At 44.1% G+C, this 20,079-nt stretch overlaps 1 protein-coding gene across 2 annotated transcripts in view; it reads left to right on the forward strand.

Moving 5' to 3' along the window:
- pard3aa (par-3 family cell polarity regulator alpha, a) overlaps window positions 1–20,079 on the forward strand; it is a 284,249-nt gene that overhangs the window by 215,873 nt on the left and 48,297 nt on the right. For both annotated transcript variants that reach the window (XM_083668312.1, XM_083668313.1), the window contains 2 exons: window positions 146–274; window positions 6,960–7,259. In XM_083668312.1, the coding sequence (XP_083524438.1) occupies window positions 146–274; window positions 6,960–7,259 (429 nt within the window). The remainder of the gene's footprint in view (window positions 1–145; window positions 275–6,959; window positions 7,260–20,079) is intronic.

Consider the following 20,079-nt stretch of genomic DNA (forward strand, 5'->3'; position numbering starts at 1 on the left):
AAAGAGAGAGAGAGAGAGAGAGAGGAAAAAGAGAGAGAGAGAGAGAATATTGTAGATGATTGTATATGATTCCAAGCCTAGCTCAGGCCTAGAATACATAAAGCATGACCCTAAATTAAATGCTCTCTCCCTCTTTGTTGCACAGATTTGGGAAGCATCGGAAGGACGAGCGGCCAGGGGACAGGATGGAGCGGAAGGGGTCGAATAAGTCCAAGATGGAGGATACACAGGCATCGGAGGAGGAGACCCTACGGATGAGGCTGGAGCAGGAGAGGTGAGTGCACCACTTGGCTTGGTAAAAGCCTCGCAATTAAGTCAGATAGAGTGGAACGCTGCTGCCTGGAAAATTAGCAAACTGCCTAATTAACTAAATGGGCAGCAGTAGGAAAGTTCTGGGAAATCATTCAGTTGTCAATGTGTAAATGTCTGGGCTTTTATACAAGTACATTAAATTGATCATTTATAGATTGTTTTTGCTTTGTGTCATTGAATGGACCTGACCTGCTAATAGTAGTAGTACCCTCCCCTGGGTTTGATTGATTGAATGGCCAGCTCATTATGATTGTAGAATCAATGTTGCAGAGCATTTTTCATTTTGTTTGGCAGGAGTGGTTGTTAATCGTTGAAGAATTTGGCGTTGCTTTTCCTCTTCCTGCCTCTCCGTCCCTTGGTGTTTGTGGACTTTAGACCTCTATATGAATGAACGGACATGTTTGCTTTTGTTCTCTACGCCTCGTTCCATACAGACAAGCTCTATTTAATTCACTTCACTGAAGAAGACAATATCAATGGCTTGGTGAATGAAACCAAGGCTTGCTGCCTCTATTGTTCTCTAAAAGCCAAATTAACTCAGTTATCAAACTGCTGTTGGTAATGAAGCGTATATAATTGAATAGCAACAATAGGGTTGATATTGCTCTCTGTGAAGGGAGGCGAGGGTAGCTGTCGGATACACACAAACCCGCAGCCACAATGGCCTTCCCCTGTTCAATGGGACATCTGGAGCCAGTCTTCAAAAAGTGAGCAGTCTTGACTGTGACATGCAGGTACAGTAGAATGTCTTCTCCTCCCGGAGCCGTGTCCCCCTGGCTGGTGGCCCAACACATTGCCATCACACCCCGCAGATCCCCAGCCTCCCAGAGCCTGTCTCCTTTGAGTCTCTCCCAAATGTCTGCCATGCAAAGTAGCAAAAAACAACTCAGAGGAATATTGGGCTTACTGTACACTATAGTACATGCCCTCACCCCCCCTTACTCCCAATCTCCTTTTCGTCTGGAATTTCTCTTGCATACAATTTTCATTCCCTATCTTGTTTGTCTCCGTTCTGCATGTCTAAGCACAGTGCCCTGGATCTGTATAGGAGGGCTACTCTTTCCTTTTTACCATCCCAAATTCCATCATTCAAACTGCCTCGAATTTCCCCTCAGTTAATAGAAGGAGAATCCTGTGGGAAATGGTCCCTGGTAATAATAAACTAACCTGCCGCGGAGCGAGCCCATATTCAAAGCAGGGGGGTCCAGGGGATGACAGCACTGAAATCAATTACCTCTGTATTTTTCTTTGTGTTATTACACTCTGAAGTACAGATTTGCGCTAATAGCAGAGTCCTGCTCAAGGCAAATGAACTGATTGATTACGTAGGACCATAGAGACAAGGCCATTTCACTGTGGTTATGAAATTATAGATCGGGAGAAACAGGCTTCTCTTTCTAAAACCATCGCTAGCTGTGGAGAAGCGTCAGGGACCTGGGGATGGGCCGCAGCCGAACACGCCGCTCGATTGACACGAACCGTCATTAATTCAAGCAGACATTTTGACAGGGGCTTTTAGTGATTCAAAAGAGAAGCCAGTGGAAAGGTTGGGCGGATTAATTCTTATGACCTAACCCTCTTTACCCCTGTGATTGGGAGACCACGCCAGTTGGCAGTTATTTAGAAATCTGACCTTGATAGCATTTTTGAAAAAGTCTGTTTTCACATACATATGCATTGTAGACACTGGCATGGTGCGGGAGATAATGAATACTAGGTTAACACATGGGGAAGTATCCCTTTAAGCTAGTGTTTGAAGACCATTCAGACCATGTTTGTCCTGCAAACTGCCTCCCTTGATTGTAGTGTTGGTTAATAGTGTACATTAAGTTACCCTTTACAGGGTTGGTAAGGTTCTAATTACTGTAGTAACAACAGGTATTACTTAAGTGTCTTGTGTTTATATCTGAGAGGCTGCGTCTGAGATGAGCCAGTAGAAACACAAGTATCATCCAGAGAGGCACATCCTCAGCAGCACTACCATGGTGCCATTGATAAAGAGAGTTGTCATCAGCAGCATTTGTTTTGCTATTATCTCACAAATGCTATGCAGCTGCTGCCCTGTTGCCATCGCGCTGACTTCTCAACCCCTCATCAAGGTGTCATTAAGACCTGTGGAGAGCCCCTCCATAACCCTACACACATGCTTACGGTGGCCATTACATGGCTTTGTTTACGTCCTTGGACAACCTTGGCCGCTTGGACTAATTGGGCCAGACTGAGAGGACCAGTGTGACAACAGTCTCTTTGATGGGTGTTGGGGTGGATGTTACACAGGTACACACACTCGTCCTTAGTGCTCAGGGTTTGAGTGGCCCGCTGTCAATCAAGCAGAGAAAGAGAGAACTCCAGGAAGATATGCATTATTCCCTTTCATGTCTCCCGCTGTGTCGAGACCGGGATAGACTCATTGTCTCCTGCCTTTACCAGAGCAGCTGTCTAAGCCAACATGCAAACCCACAGCAACCTGCTAGCATGGCTGCTTTCATAGCTGCCTCTCTTAACTCCCCTCTCTACCCTCTCCATGGCTGCAGATTATGATGTCCCCTCCCTTATCTGGCTGGCTCCACTGAGCTTCTAATCAGTGGCTCACACTCCTCCATCTCACCCTGTTCCTGCTCCCCAGACCAGACGCCTTCCACTGCCTGTTTCCCTCTGTTTGTTTGGATTCCTGCTGACTCGAAACAAACAAAGATAAACCACTGCTTCTGTAGCGTGTCAATCAGCAGGCTTTAGAATCAGACTGAAGAATGGTTGGTTTTGAGGAGCCGGCCACAAGATTAGCTAACCAGCTGTCAATGTACCTTCTGAATCTAAATGAAACCTGCATTAATGTCGTACTAATCACATTGTCTGCAATTACAGTCCAGGTGCTTCATAACTTAGCCACTCTAAGTTAATGTATGTTAGACATTATCACAGCTGATCTGTTCCCCTTGTTTTATAACAGTCATTTTGTTACTAAATAATTAGCTGTGCCGTTAACTTTGTCAAACTGCTTCATTTTTTAGGGTAATTTGTAACATTCTATTGTCTGCCTGTTGTCATTAGCATAAAGAGTTCAAAAGGAGATCAAACCAGCTGATTGCAAGCCTGATTATATTCGTAATTATATTGATACTCTGCAGCAAGTGATTATTGCCAGCCACATTGTGTCAACACACAAGATTTTGTACCAGTGTTTTAACGCTTGCATAGTCAATTAATGAACCACAAAAAGATTGTCTAATCGTGTATTTGTGATTATTCTCTCCATGCTATCTGGCTTCAGGACAATAGAACTTGTTTTGATGAAAAGAAGAAGAAAAAACTTGAATGCATTCTGTTTCATCCGCCTCTGCTACATTGCTCACTGAACAGTCAGGCAGGCTCTCTAAGTTAACTATCAAGAGTGTAGACTTGGAAATGAGTGTTTGAAAGTACAGCCTGCTTCTCTCCCCCTCCCTCCCTCCCTCCCCAGGGTTAATTAAACATTGACAGACATATGGAGAGGAGTGCATTGGCTTCGTCTGTCCAGAATTAAACAGTGTTGTTTGATAAACACTGAGATTTATTCAGTGCAGAGAGGAAGGACCTGGGGGGAGCCGACTTGTCAGTATTGCGTCTCACTGCAACTCCTCCAACTTTCCCTTTCGAAAAATAACTTGTGATTCTTTATAACTTAATGTGATGACACCCACAACTGAATTATTTACGACTGTGATAAATTGTGTTTAATTGCTATATGTTTTGTTTATGCTAGCTGCGGGATGTTTAGGAACTCTAAAAACAAGAACTGTCGTGCAGTAATTTTTCAAGTAACTGTGACCCGGAGAAAATAAGAAAAGGTCTGGCAGACATATGTACTGTACCTGTGGTCTTGTTTACTGTGGAAGATGTGTTTGAAGAGGTGGTCAGTCGACAAGCTTGATTATGAACTTCTAGCTTCCCATAAGCCCTTGCATTAGAGCGTCTAGACCATCCTCTGGCCTGGAGGAAATTCCTTCCCCTCGTATTGTTTTGAAGAGGAAGTCAAAAAACATCCTTGGAGTGAGACTTTTGTCTCTGTTGTCCTGTTACCTAGTAACACAGTGGTCACATGATGTCAGGCTCCAGCTCTGGGATGTACAGCAGAGATACAGGATCATCAGGATCTCTGCTCCTTAATTACCCCCATTGCTTTTAATTAGACTAAACACCACTCACACAGAGCACCGCCATCTCAGCTCTAATGAGCTCTGGACAAAAAAATAAGTCATGAAGTGGGAGTTGTTTTTTTGTCTATTTTCACCTACTGAGTTCTCTTTATCGATATGGGGACTTTTATTTTATTTTAGTCAAATTCCTCTCTAATTTGGTAGGCAATGAGCAATGTGAGTATGTCACTGAGCGATGTGAAGATGTGGTCTCAGACAGTGGGTCCATATGCTGTTCTCAATGGTGCCACAGCCCCGTTATTGAGGGCTTAGCTGCTCCTCTCTCTGTCTCCTCTCCTTGCACACGGTGAGCATACCCGGTAAGGAGAGAGGAGAGAGTCTGGTAATTGATGCTGCAGTAATGATGTGCTTAGTGTGGGCAGCGCACTCCTTCATGTTAACACCACGCTGGGCCATTAATTGTGTAATGGAGTACGGGTTGGGCGATTGGTGGGAGTCTTAGGGAGGAGGGGTGAGGTGGGCAGCTACCGCTACACTGAGCCAGAAAACAGGGGCCTCCTCGCCACACGGCACACAGGAAATGTGCCATGGAGGCCTGATTGCAACACGTGGCGTGCACCGGCTGGGTGGAATATGGGATAGCCGGTGGGATGCAAAGCATTGAAGTCCCTGTTATGCTGGCAAGCTGGGCAGCTTTGGCCATGCCATCTGATGCTGCTCACACTACAGGCCCCGACAGTTTGGTCTGAGCTTGTCACAGCCTTGTTTCCAGACTGCAGGGCCCTGACCTTCGGCTGTACTGTAAATGCTTTTCCCCAGTCACGGACAGGATCTGATCATGTCCTTGCCCGTCCACTAGAGGCTACTTATTAACCAGGGTTGAAAGGCTAATATTAGTTTGCTTTTAGGCTCTGGGGGGCTTTGTCTGTGCCATGTCGCCAGTCTAGCCACATAGCCATTATCCCATTTAAAACGCCAATATTGTTGTTTTATGAATTTGATTAGTCCATAACAGGCTGAAGGCCTTGAGTCCCACTGGGCTTCCGTGAACCTGTCATAACATCATTGTCTGGTCTTACTGGCAGAAACATGACATCAGTTTTGGCAGATGGCAGGTACAGAAGCTTCTGGGAATTAATGTAGGAAGGAAGATTGCACTGAAGGGATGGAATTGTGTACATTTATGTGGTTCAAGGCTGAGAGGTTTATAAATTACTGTGAATGGAATATAATGAGCAGGAATCACATCAGCATCTTATCCTACTGTACTGGTGATTCAGAGAAAATGGGGTTTCCATGGCCACAAATAAATTAGCCCTTCTATAGATGTTGGAATCTTGAGACAGAAAAATGGTCATTGTTTGAAATGTCATTACTGTTATTCAAACGTACAGATGTGTGGCAGCTCACATGGGGATTCTGGCCGTGTTACCCACAGCAGCACTGTCAATCATATGTGAAAGACAGCAGCTGAAGGTCAAAGATCAGCTATGACCTGAGGGTGTTGGGAAAAGGGGGAGGTCCTTCAGACTGGGTGTCTGTAGAAAGTGTAGATGAATGAATGATGTGTGTGTGTGTGTGTGTCTGTGTGTCTGTGTGTGTGTGTGTGTGTGTGTGTGTGTGTGTGTGTGTGTGTGTGTGTGTGTGTGTGTGTGTGTGTCGTCCTTCTGCAGGGCACCACATCTGGAACCATTAAGCAGGCCGGTGGCTACTGCGAGGGTCACCTAGTGGGGGGTCATCCTTCTGTCCTCACCACTCGTCCCAGTGCCTGTGTCCCATTCCCCCCATTCCCACAGCACCAGATCCCCTTTCTCCCACACACACGCATGCGCCTTGTTATCCGTGAAAAAGAGACAGGCATTCATAGCAGCCCGCCATATGAGGCAGGAACGGCCCCTGAATGGCCCTGTTGTGTAGAAGTGGTCCTGGGGAGAGGAGGGTGTGGGTGGAGGGACAGGAGTTGGGAGAGAGATCAGAGAGGCCGGTTTCTCCTCTCGTTAGAGGACCCTGGGGAGGGGTCCATACACTCAGCTCAGGAAGATCCCCTGCCACCGATGGGCGGCCACACATTTGAACAACTCTGCATGATGTCTGCCACAGGACTTTCTGTTCTCTATGTGTGACAGTAAAACAGCTAAAGATGTGAGAGGAGGAAGGGCCCTCCTCAAATTAGGCTGATAAATATGTGAGATATGCATCAAAGATGGAATGTTGCTGTAAGTCGATCTCTCACTCAAGGGGGAAAATTGCATTAGATACAGTGTACAGACTGTTATGTCTAAAGTGAATGTGAAATTGCTGTGTAGTGTCTATGGAATCCATGAACCTACAGGGTGCCTGAGCTTGAAGTCTCCTAACCTTTCCGGCTCACCCACGGTCAATACCTCAAGTGCCCTATTTCAAAAAGGAAGTCTCTTTCTCGGTAGCTCTGTGATAGCTTTCATGTGTTTTATCCCCCAAATAACAGTATGAAATATTGAGTTGACACTCATGACCTTTCCCTCTCCACAGAATACAGGCCAAGACGAGGGAGATCCGGGAGAGACAGGCGCGGGAGAGGGAGTACGCCGAGATCCAGGACATCAACCACACCTTTAGCTCAGACGAGGAGCACACATATGCGGGCATCGACTCCCTGGACTCTTCTATGGACAGCAGCCAGAATTATTCCCTCAACCACCACTACCATCGTCCCCAGAGCCCCCAGACCACCCAGACCCCCCAGTCCCTCCAGGACAATGGCCAACCCCTGGAAGCCCTCTACGCCCAGGTCAACAAGCCCCGTAACGGACGGCCTCCCTCCGCTGACAGGTAGGGGCCGCCACCACCCGCCTCGTCCACAGTGTGCACGCTGCCAGAGCACAACATTGTGTTATACAAGCACCGTGTTCATTTAAACCTCATTTATAAAAGATGCGGTGTATGTGTTTGTTTTTTTTATTTGTCACGCGTGACACATACTGTGCAGTAAATGAATACCACAGCCAGGTTTTATCGGCAAGTCCCCAAGGCGCGACTCGCAGGCAGATTCCCCCATCAATAATTCTCAGGGTGTGAAAATGTAATATCAGATGTTCTCTTTTATTATCCCGGATGATGTGTACACTATAATCCTGCTTCCACACACATTGTCAAGGGGCATGGCATCACCGTCAACTCAACTCTGTTCTCCACGGAGGATAAAGTCATTTGTTACCCAGAGCCAACAGGAATATCTGATGTACTGACAAGTACTGTGTGGTTGTATAGTGTTGTGCTTCCTCAAAAGTCTCTGTGATGTTATTAATATGTTTTCCTGTGTTTGGGATTTGTTTTCTTAGTTGTTTAACTTTTGTTTGGTTGTACATTCTACTATGGAGACAAAGGCGGTGATGTTGTGTCTGTCTTGTGGGACACACTCATTGTTGGGAAATTGATTTGCCAAATAACTGTTTCCCCAAAATCAAGAAAAGGATGACAAATATTAGTCATTTTGTTCCTATTCCCAAAACGCACACACACAAAGTTTTCTGACCAAACTTCTGATTTATTTCTCATCACACCCCACCATTGTTTTTTTCGTTATCATCTTAAGAGATTGATTTTCGATGCTTGCTATATATTGTGGTAAGTTAAGAGGTCAGTCCCCTCTGACCTCATAACTTTCAGTTGTGGTATTAACAGTCTTGGTAATACCCCCTGTGTTGATTGACAGCTGTCACTTCAGGCTTATGACCTTTCAATGGGCTTAGTTAAAGGGGCTGCAAAGGGGGAGTGTGTGTGTGTGTGTGTGTGTGTGTGTGTGTGTGTGTGTGTGTGTGTGTGTGTGTGTGTGTGTGTGTGTGTGTGTGTGTGTGTGTGTGTGTGTGTGTGTGTGTGTGTGTGTGTGTGTGTGTGTGTGTGTGCATGCTTGGAGGATTTCAGTAGGACTACCACTGAGACATTTCTCCCTACTGCCTCATGACAGCCCAGTAGATATGACAAGGTTATCTACCCCCTCCAATAACCTGCTAAATCCATGTGCCAATACTTCCGGGGCTTAGGAAAGGCCATCAATCCATATGTCTGAAGTGAAGGTTAGCTTCCAGCAGATAGTGGCATATGTTTCCTTAGGATAGCAATGTCTCACAGTGGGTATCGAAATAGCACCATTTCTGAGACTGAGGGTAAGATTGTTTCTAAGCCTCATGGTTGGCTAGAAATGCAAATGCAAACACTGAAGTCTCTTAATCAATTCTTAAGATATAGCTCAGTGAACCACATGGACATTTTTCGATTGATTTTCAATAGCCACCCTCTTAGCCGTAATCAAGCTCTTCTTCTACTGTACGTGAATGGTGAAAATGGCGGCTGCCATGTAATGTGTGATTAACAACTGCTTGAGTAGCTCCTGGTGGATTCACAGTGATTATCCAATTTCTTCTCCTCAGTGACAGTGGAACTATTTATAGAGATGTGCTTATTGCGATTCTCAGAGAAAACAAGAGTTTGTAAAATTCTTGCCGCATGAGGAAACTAATTGCAAGCAGATGCGTCATTACCTCTCAGACAATTCTGAAATGATTTTCCCAGTAATGGCTGTTTTTGATTAGTCAAACTTTGCCAAATTCTGACTGGCCGCCTGGAAGCCTTCCACATTTCACAGGAACACTATAATGTTTCCTTCCTCCTCGTACAAATTGGGGGTGATGTTTCTTGGATAAGAACTTGAATACATTATCCCAGGTATTAGACTACTTTAGGGTTGAGAATTTATTTCAAATTGGACTCTTATCTTATTGTTTTGGGCCTCTTGTTGTAGAGGTGTATGTTAAATGTGGATAACCACCTTCACAGGCTTATTTCAGCGTAATGAGCTTACTGCTGTGTCTTAATTTGAAATGTGAGTACTTATGTACAGTAGACTGGTGTATGAGTCAGAAATATTGATAAGGTGAAATATGTGGGTACAGGATTAGCTGGTGTGGGTGCTCTGATTAGGAATGAAATATGCACTGCATGTTAAATGCTGGGTTTTGTTTTCCACCTCTTTTTATTTTGCATATCTTGTGTATGCCAGCCTCAATGAAACGTCTGTAATATTTGTCTGGGTGCCGTCGAGATTAATAATGTGCATTCGTTTTATTTAGCTCAAAGCCTCACTATTTATACGAACACCGCAAAACAGCTTGAAATGCATTCAGATTCAAGACAGTCGTCATTTTCTTGTCAAAACAAACATAAACAGTAATTTGCATTTGCAAATTAAACTTAATGGAACTTTTGTAGAGGCAAATACAAAGAACGAACACCGCAGAATTACAAATAGGATCTGACTACTCACCATAAGTGAAAGAAATGGAATTCAGAAGTTTGAATGAGCTCTGAGGTAGAATGTTGAGGTTAGAAAAGCAAACCACTGGTCTTTTAGTTTGCCTTGCAGCTCGACTAAAATGACAATATTTTCATCTTTAAGGAGATAACAAAGAGAATGAACTTCCTGTTTCAAGGTCACAGAACAGGAAGTGGATAAGGTCCGTCCAGGGAAAGGAACTCACTCTGTGCTGTCAGTCACATTTCACAATGAAAGACAAGAACGCATAGGACTTAACCTTAGGCTGGATAGAATTACACACTTCTGTGGTGGCCTCTCATGGCTACCAACTTAGATCAAAGAAACATGTTTCGGCTTTAATGTTGGAAGAAAAAATTAAAGGCTTTGTTATATTAACCTAAAACAAAAAATTAAAACAGGATCTGTGCAAACAGATAAGCTCAGTAGGAAAAGCTTTTGTGTGGAGAGGTTTGCTGGTTCCACACGTATCACACATGTAAACACACTCTCATGTTTTTCCTGATATGTATGCAGTACTCATCCCATGAAAAAAGAAAAGCCGTTATGACTCTGCTGCCTGAGGCGTTGCATTGTGGTTCACACAACACACTGTTGTTTGTGTTTGCTCTTGAGAGCAGCAGAGCTAAAAAGGCCCCGTCCGTCTGAAACAGCATAGTAATTGGTATTATTGGGATATTTTTTTGTTCAGAGCCATCTGGTGATTATCATATGACCTCTGCAACATTGCACAACAGTGTTACTATGAGTCAGGGAAACCAAATAGAACTCACTACGTGTGAGTTGTACTCTCCAGCATGCTAAATTAATGTCAGATGAATAAATATGGCATTGACTGGTTTTTAGAGGAAATACTGTATGATCTTACCTCAATCTCAGCCTCTCTTATGGAAGAGACATTTATTTGGTTTTGAACTGTAAGGTCACGTGGTTGGATGGATTACAGAATGATTACACCTAGATTGCAGACACATACTGTGGATTGCAGAGGAATTCCGGACAAAGATGTATGACACACACACACACACACACACACACACACACACGCACACGCACACACACACACACAGTATGATTTGGCATCAACAGTTTGTCTCGCCATAACCACATATAGCAAGATAATGACATCAGAATACTGACAAAGCCATGGTTCAGGCAGTGACAACTTGTATATATATATATATTGTGTTGTGTCTTAAGCACTGTGTTTTCTACAAACAGTATATGGTTGCATTTATGTTATTATCATGGCATGCATGCATGCATTTCAGTTGCCCATGGCAGGCCAAAGCTGGATAAATATGCCTAGCGTGTTTGCCTCTCTCTAATAGAGGCTGTCTTAATAGAGCTTTAATCAGAAGGTCAGTGAAACTGTAAAGCTAGAATGAGTCAGCCATGAGAGCTTATAAACCCTGGGAGACATGGGGACACAGTCCCAATAGGAGCCCAGAGTCCTGGCCGTTCTGCAGTATCAGGTTTTACTGTCACTCCACGGGATCAGAGCACAGCCGGGCTCATTTAGCTGTTCATTACCAGTCTTCGTGTTATTGGACCTTTTCAAAATGAGTGGTGTTTTGACAATGCTGTCAGCCTCAGTAAAACTGAAGAGCACAATGGAAATTTAGGTTTTATTCATATTCAATTTATATAAAGAGACAATAACATTGCTGTTCTCCCTAAAAGTGGAGTAACAACTGGTTAGTAGAACTCTCTTTCACTCACCTGAACAGAAAATAGCTAAAAGTAAGTATCAATCTGGTGAAATGAAACATGACCTGTTTTTTAGACAGGCAGCTGACAAGGCAACCCTCAATCCACCGAGGACACCTGGGGTTTCTGTGTCTGCGTCGGTTGCTACTTTCGGAGCGACAACCTGACAGGTGCCAGGTACGCCGGGATTCGGTAGGGGAGCGTGAAACAAAGCGTCACCTTTTGACGTTCTCATTTGATTGACTGCTGCTCCCATTGCGTGCCCGGTCTCTAAGCTCCTTAAAGCCAGGGTGAGAGAGGCAGAGGGAGATGGAGCTTCGTGTGAAGTGAGACGTGGGGTTCTGTGTGCGAAAGCCCTTGAAGACGTCTGCAGCTCCACAGCTCTGCTGCTCCAGACGCCTAGAAACAGTGAGTGTGTCAGCCCAAAGAGCATCACCTGCAGAAACACTCTGCCAAGATGTTTTTCTGCTCCTTCCTGCTAAGCCCCGTCAAAACCCAAACTTTGCATGGTGCTGAAATTGGATTATGAGGCGGCTAATGCATTTCCAGCGACTGATAAAAGGTCAGGCTTTTCATCTTGCAGGAACTTTGTTGTTTATTTCGGGGGACTCTGGAGCACAGGCTTGTGAGACGGGAAACTCTAATCTCCTGTGAGAGACGCACTTCACACCTCAGATGGGAGACTTTCACAGCTGTCCAGCAGTGTTAATGTCAGCCCCCCACCATGCTGCTCTACAGGCTGCTAATGCAGCTCTCACGCCAGGGGCCTTTTTCATCATCATCATCATCATCATCATCATCATCATCCCTCCGCATGGATGATATCATCTCCATCTTCAGCCTGCCCTTACCCTCCTCGTCCTCTCTCCAGATGTGCTGACAGACCTTCCTCCACTGACAGACTAATACAGGTTTGACACCAGGCCTTAAACCCAGTTGTCTTCATACTCCTTATGCACCTACAGAAACACGACAGACTAATACAGGTTTGACACCAGGCCTTAAACCCAGTTGTCTTCATACTCCTTATGCACCTACAGAAACACGACAGACTAATACAGGTTTGACACCAGGCCTTAAACCCAGTTGTCTTCATACTCCTTATGCACCTACAGAAACACGACAGACTAATACAGGTTTGACACCAGGCCTTAAACCCAGTTGTCTTCATACTCCTTATGCACCTACAGAAACACGACAGACTAATACAGGTTTGACACCAGGCCTTAAACCCAGTTGTCTTCATACTCCTTATGCACCTACAGAAACACGACAGACTAATACAGGTTTGACACCAGGCCTTAAACCCAGTTGTCTTCATACTCCTTATGCACCTACAGAAACACGACAGACTAATACAGGTTTGACACCAGGCCTTAAACCCAGTTGTCTTCATACTCCTTATGCACCTACAGAAACACGACAGACTAATACAGGTTTGACACCAGGCCTTAAACCCAGTTGTCTTCATACTCCTTATGCACCTACAGAAACACGACTCATACTCAACCCTCCTCCACATAGATTTTTATTTATTTGCTAGCTACTGCCCGAACAGTTAAGTCCCTTGGTGGAGATGCTAACTGGCCTCATACAGGGTCATTACAGTACACTATGTAGCCGTCAAGAGCGCTTGGGAAACCAGGTGGGGTATTTGACTCGTGGCCTGGTACAGCTCTATACCATCTATAACTGTCAGACACAACCACACCAGCACACCTGCAGGCCCATACATGATTGTGTTAACAACTGCATCATAACCAAAGTCATTGCATTACACATCTGGTTGTCATATGGATAGTTCAGTATTTTGTGTCAGCACCTACAGTATAAATGGCAACATAACATAACACATAGTAAGACATTGTCTTTGACTTTCAAATAATCAACACAGTTGTAGCACCCCAGTCATTAGATCATTCACCCAGTCATTAGATCATTCACCCAGTCATTAGATCATTCACCCAGTCATTAGATCATTCACCCAGTCAAGTCCATCTTAGCTCATTGCTTTGTTGTTGTTTGATATTGTGTTTGGTTGTTATTATGTTATGTAATTAGCCCAAAATCATCAATCATTTTCAATGCATTTTATGGTTGAATTTTCATTAACATGCAATCAAAGGCATTTTCTCATCACGTTTTGGAAAGCATCCACAGCGTCTCTTGATTAGATATCATCTCTTAATAATTCATTGGTTAATAAATGAATGCGTTGAGATCATTGCATCTGTTTGAACATAAGTGTTTAATAACCTTTCTCATCGGGCCCAAGGGAACAACATGTATACGTCTGCCATGTTGTGACAGATATGTGCTCTTTAATAGGCTGCTGTTAGGGTACGTTAATTGCGACTATGCTGAAGTAACAAATGATTCTTCACTTACATTATGCATTAGTATCTGTGTTTGGTGTGGTTCCAAGATGCTCTCAGTATCAGATCCAGTTCCTTGTCCTTTCTTTAAATGCCAAACAAAACAACATGTAAATACGAAGCGTTTTGTCTTGCGTGGTTCCCCCCCCATCACAGCAGCATTCTGCAAGTCTTTTGTTTGCTTCTGACATCTGCTGAGGTTGGTCGTTACTCCCGTGTATGTCCCTATGAGGCTGTGAAAATAAGTCACCGAAAACGACTGGAGTGCCATCATTCTTTTCTACTCTAGAATAAAAGGTGCAGCAATGGATCCTCATTCTTTTCTGCTCTAGAATAATGTGCAATGGAAAATGGAGGTGAAGAAGCTGGACAAAAAGCTGTATAGAAAGCTTGACTTTGACTTTCCTGTGGGTCAATGTTGTTGACAGAATAGCTATCATTATGAATGCAATATACACCATTGCTAGATTGTTAAGTTTGTCCTTGACATCATAATGAATAATGGTGTTTCTTCTTCTTTCACAGACATAAACACAAACACAACAATTTTAGGTAGCCACACACATATACACGCACATGTTAGGTAAGTGCAGTATACAAAAGTACAGCACTCATATATACTTATATACGCACGCACACACACACACACACACACACACACGTGCGAGCACACACACACGCCTGCCCTTTTATCCCACCCTACTCTGTGCTCCAGCGATAATGCAAGGCCCTAATGCACCAAATGTACAGCAGCCTTATCGCCTGGCTTATACATAGATAGCAACTTGTATCTCCGAGGCAAAGCAAGTGAATTATCTACAATTATCTTTTTCCCTCTGCTTTGGAGTGGGCCCGGTGGGATGTATATGATGAGATGTTCATTTAAGAAAGCAAACAGCCTGAAAGAACAGGGCCTGGCTTCTCAACACATTCACTGTAAATGGATCAAGCTGATTAGGATGCAAGAACAGTATATATTTTATCAATGTCCTTCAAAACGAGTGCCTGGGAGATAACTAATGAATTTTCAGCAGAACATGAAAGGAATGTGCCTCATTTAGGGCACGCGTGCCCCCACAGATGAAGGGGAATGGGGTTTCAGCCAAGCTGGGGCCTCAGTCGAAATCTGCACTGGAGGGCATTTCATTCCCAGCAATCAGCTGCAGTAAATAGACAGTTAATCCCCATATTACCCCAACACTTGCTGCTGAAAAGATTTTTTTACTAAAATGTTTTATAATGTTTTTATAATTTAACTCACATCCTTGATTTTACTGGGACTATATGTGTTTGTACCACACATTTGAATACCCATTAAAACACATTGCATTCCTTTTTTGGCCACTCCATTTCTTTGATATATTATACTCAGCCCCATCAAGTGCCCTTTTGGCTTCCACTTTTTGATTGTTTCCTGATTTCTCTCTGCAACAGCAGTTCAAAATGAATGTGGCACTCAGGTTTTTTTTTAATGTCAAACTGGTTGATTAAAAGTATCATATAACCTGCATAGTGTAAACCGACAAGATTGTCATCCCGGATTCCCTTTCTGAGAAACTGTTTTGATTGAATACTTCAACTTGATCAATTCTGGGTATGACTTGTCTATTTCTGACTGCTGCAGTAGCTCTGTGTAATATTGTAGACGCTTCTCACATGATGGATAACCCAATTTCATAACCTAATCATGGGTCCCTTTACAAACATAGCATCCCCACTTGCATTTATACATACCCACTACTCTCACACGGAGAGCCCAAAATAGACTCTAGTGATACATGTGACTAAGAAGCAGGTGATAAGAGAGCATGGGTACATGACACACCACATCAGCAAGCAGCAAGCATCTCTCTTTCTCTCTCTCTCTCTCTCTCTCTCTCTCTCTCTCTCTCTCTCTCTCTCGCCCTCTCTCTCCTCCATGTCAAATTCTCACTATTTCTGAAAGCTCTCCCCCTACTAAGAACAAGAAGAGCAACAAACACACAGACTAACACACACACATGTCTCTCTAGAGTATGTGTCGATGCTAACTGGTGCATTCTTGCCCTGATGTGCTGATGCATGCTAGCAAGTGAATTGAGGCCAGGGAAGCCGTTGTTATAGTTGGATCTGTTTTGGCAGTATCACTGACTGGGCTTTTCTGGGGCTTCCCTTCTCCCTATTCCAGCTACTATACTGTACATTAACAGCAGACTACCATTCTTCAAAACAGTTAGCATTTTGGTCATGTGGTCCTCTGTGGCTCAGTTGGTAGAGCATGGCACTAACAGTGCTTAGGTTGTGGGTTTGATTCCCACTGGGACCATATATACTGAAAAGTATGCATATATTATGGTCGACACCATACGTCATCTATGGGCATGTGAATGCAATATTTTCAACATTTCGACATTCAATAAAAACTATATTACATTTGAACTTAACTCAGACTCTATGCACTGCTCTGAGACATTACCGGACGGGGGCCCGAAAGCCGAATCTTCATCGGTTGTGTAGAAATTGCTGGACTTGGTAAACGAAAACAGCTGAACTAATTGTTTTGCTATTCAGGGGATGTGTCAACATTGGCATGGTGAGCAGACATACGGAATGGCGAGTGATTAAATGGTGTAACATGAGCTCATACTACATCTTTTAAAAGCACAGCTGGCAAACTCATTAGAATAAATAAACAAGATATACGGTACAGTTTGTCTGTCAGTAATATTTTGGGTGGAGAGTTTGGTTGTAGCTGTCAGTTGGAGTACTGTGTCTTGAACAGTATTTGCAAGTCGCTGGCTATGTAAGCCGGATGAGGAGTTTATTTTAATCTAAAGCCAGCCACTGTGTAGTGGGACTTAATTAAATTTACCTTGCCCACATCTGAGCCAAGCAGCCTGTGTCCTCAGTCAGAAGAATGGCATTAGTTCCCTATTTTAGAGCAGTATCCATATTCCTTTGTCAGACCCAGTGTTGTCGTTCCAATCCCCTGCCTTGAAAAAACGTCCTAGCAGCAAATCTGATCTTTGTGAGAACCGTTGTAATTACATGGATCTGAATGGGTGAACACATTCAAATCCAAAAGATTGGAGAGTGACACATTCCATCTGTCTTAAGCCTTGTTCCAATATTTGAGTGTGTGTGTGTGTGTGTGTGTGTGTGTGTGTGTGTGTGTGTGTGTGTGTGTGTGTTGGAGTGTGTGTGTGTGTGTGTGTGTGTGTGTGTGTGTGTGTGTGTGTGTGTGTATGTGTTTACATTCATGGCATTTAGCAGACGCCTTTATCCAAAGCGACTTACAACAAGTACATTTGTTTAAGTAAGTGAATCATCTATCCAACAGTCATCATAAGACAAAGTAATCAATGCTCACACCAGGGGCCATTGGCAGTCGTAATGCCAGAAGCCATTTTTTTTATTTGTATATATATTTCTTTTTTACAGGGTTAGTACAGGGGGGGTAGTGGTGGTGAAGAGGTCTTTAGGAGGAACTGTTGTAGCCTGAAGAGATGGGTTTTCAATCTACGGTGGAAGATCGGTAGTGACTCTGCAGTCCTGACAGTGGTGAAAAAGCTCATTCCACCAGTGGGGCGCCAGGACAGTGAAAAGCCGTGACCGAGTGGCGCGGCCGCTGCATCCACGTAGAGGCGGCGGTGCCAGGCGGGCAGCCGAGGTGGAAGAGCGGAGTGATCGTGCAGGGGTTTGGGGGCTAACCATTACTTGCAAGTAGGGAGGGGTTGTTCCCTGTGTGTGTGTGTGTGTGTGTGTGTGTGTGTGTGTGTGTGTGTGTGTGTGTGTGTGTGTGTGTGTGTGTGTGTGTGTGTATCTTTGAGTCTGTGGGTCTGTGCCTGTGTCGTACACATAGGTGCATGTGAATGTGTACAATACATGCCATGCCTGTGTGTGTCTACATGTTCATACATACAGTGTGTGTGTGTTATGTGACTGTGAGTTGTGTTGCTGTGCACAAACCCTTTTACTGTATGCATTAACTCTTCAGTGGGCTCTCCTGACAGGTACAATAAGCAGACGGTCCAGGGAGGCCTGGGGAGGAGAATGCTACTCTTCCACAGGACTCCTCTGGGGCCTGGCTACAGCATTAAGAGTCCCTACAGGGACAGGAGAAGTGCTTTATCAGGCAACCTGAGCCAGACCTGGAATCTCACCACAGGGCTAATAAAACCCAGGGGCCAGCAGCCATTTTTAATGCCATCGAATTGCCTGTAAAAATCATGTTAGCGCTTAGCGACAGAATAATGACAGCCCCTCCTTATTGACCGTCTGTAATGGCCGTATGATGTCATATGTAGTCCTTTTACAGACGTCCGTGGTGCCAGAGGTCTTGAGTTGTGTTTTAGAAGAGATGCCATCATCTCTCGAGGAGTCTCAGAAATGTGCCTCTCCTTGTTACCTCTGTGGCCTCTGACGTTTTGTTTATGCCAAAGTAGAATGGTGGAAACTTAATAATCACTGGCATTTTAATCAAGTCAGCCTTATTGAATTGGCCCACTGATTGGACAAAACCCCATGTAGTAGATATGAGGTTTCTGAGTTTCTCTTCTCTCTCTTCCCCGTCCTTTCCCCCTTGCTTCCAGCGTCTGCTATCCCTCTGGTGTGTGACAGCTTGTCCTCAGGACGTATGAGTGTGTGTGACTGCAAGCCTTCCTGTCTGCCATCCGTTACTTTAACGGCGGCACCGGCAGGTGAGCCGAGCGGCCTTGATGCGCTGTAAGTGGCCCTGGGAGAGAGGTGTTATGGAAACGCTTGTCCTCATCGCCACAATTAAACATAAAGAATCACACAGGCCCATCGTTATGACGATCATTAAAACCTTACAGCATTGGCACCGTGGTTCATTTTCCTGGGTTAATGGCCATGTTTTAGTATTACTCGGGGTATCAATTAAAATCAAGATTGCTTTTATGACCTTTGTAGGAAGTGTTTTTTTATTGGTTGATTAGGGCAGGTTTGGTGACAGAGTCCTGGGTTTTGGGAAGGGGCTTCTGTTAGTGAGAATATTGTTGTTGGGAGTACTCCCACACACTGCGGAAACCAATAGATTAATAATGCAAGACAACTGGATCGGAAAGCTTTGCGCCGGCTGAATTTAATAGACTTGTAGAGTGCGGGTGTGCTTTCCTGCTGCCAGCTGAAAGTGTTTCCAATGAAGCCATTTGGCAAGGAAGCGCTTGTTTCAGAGCAGAGCTGCGTTATGTCAGTTGGCCACAACTGTGACATTGACAGTGAAGCAAAGACAGACCCCACAGCGAAGGGGCCCTGGGCTAAAACCAGGCTGAGAAAACATATCACGTTGGACAGTATTGTTTAAGCATGTGCAGAATGGGGTATGAAAATATGACCATTCTCTGTGAAAGTGGAAACACTTAAAGCCCCAGTGTTAGGAGGGGAGAGTGTGAGATTGTGGGTGGGAGCAGTAATGGGGGTTCTCTCTCTCTCTCTCTCTCTCTCTCTGTCTCTCTCTCTGTCTCTTTGCTGGAGGTTAAACTTGAACTTAACTCCTCCATGTGCTGAATGTTCAGACTATGTCAACCAGCAGGTTAAAGGTATTGATGTGTGTCCTTCGTATCTCTGTGTTCTCTATTAATCCCGCCAGGGCTTTGTTTCATTACACAGCTTGAATCATGGCTTGAGCCGGGTCTTCTGGAGTGTGGATGCGTATTTCATCAGGGAGTGTGACTGCTAAAGTCTCCTGATCCATGATCTCATCCTGTGTGTCTGGTAGCAATGGAGAGATTAGGGATTCATCATCAGTCCAATCAACAATGTTGAAATATAGTTGAAAGGAACTGCAATCTCTCTTTCTCTCTCTCTCTCTCTCTCTCTCTCTCTCTCTCTCTCTCTCTCTCTCTCTCTTTCTTTGTCTGTCACACAGAGAGCCCAAAATAGACTCTTGTGATATATGTGATTGAGAAGAAGGTGATAGAAGAGTGTGGGTACATGACACACCACATCAGCAGGTAGCAAGCATCTCTCTTTTTTTCTCTCTCTCTCTTTCTCTCTTTCTCTCTTTCTCTCTCTCTCTCTTTCTCTCTCTATCTCCATCTCTCTCTCTCTCTCTCTCTCTCAATATATATATATATATATATATATATATATATATATATATATATATATATATATATATATATATATATATATATATATCCCTCCCACGCAAGCCAATGCCAGAGATCCTAAAGCTCTAATGAGTGTGCTCAATACACTGATTCATTGAGAGACAGGGAAAGCGAAAGGTTGA

This window comes from Argentina silus, assembly GCF_951799395.1.
Source record: "Argentina silus genome assembly, chromosome: 1".
Classification (NCBI taxonomy): domain Eukaryota; kingdom Metazoa; phylum Chordata; class Actinopteri; order Argentiniformes; family Argentinidae; genus Argentina; species Argentina silus.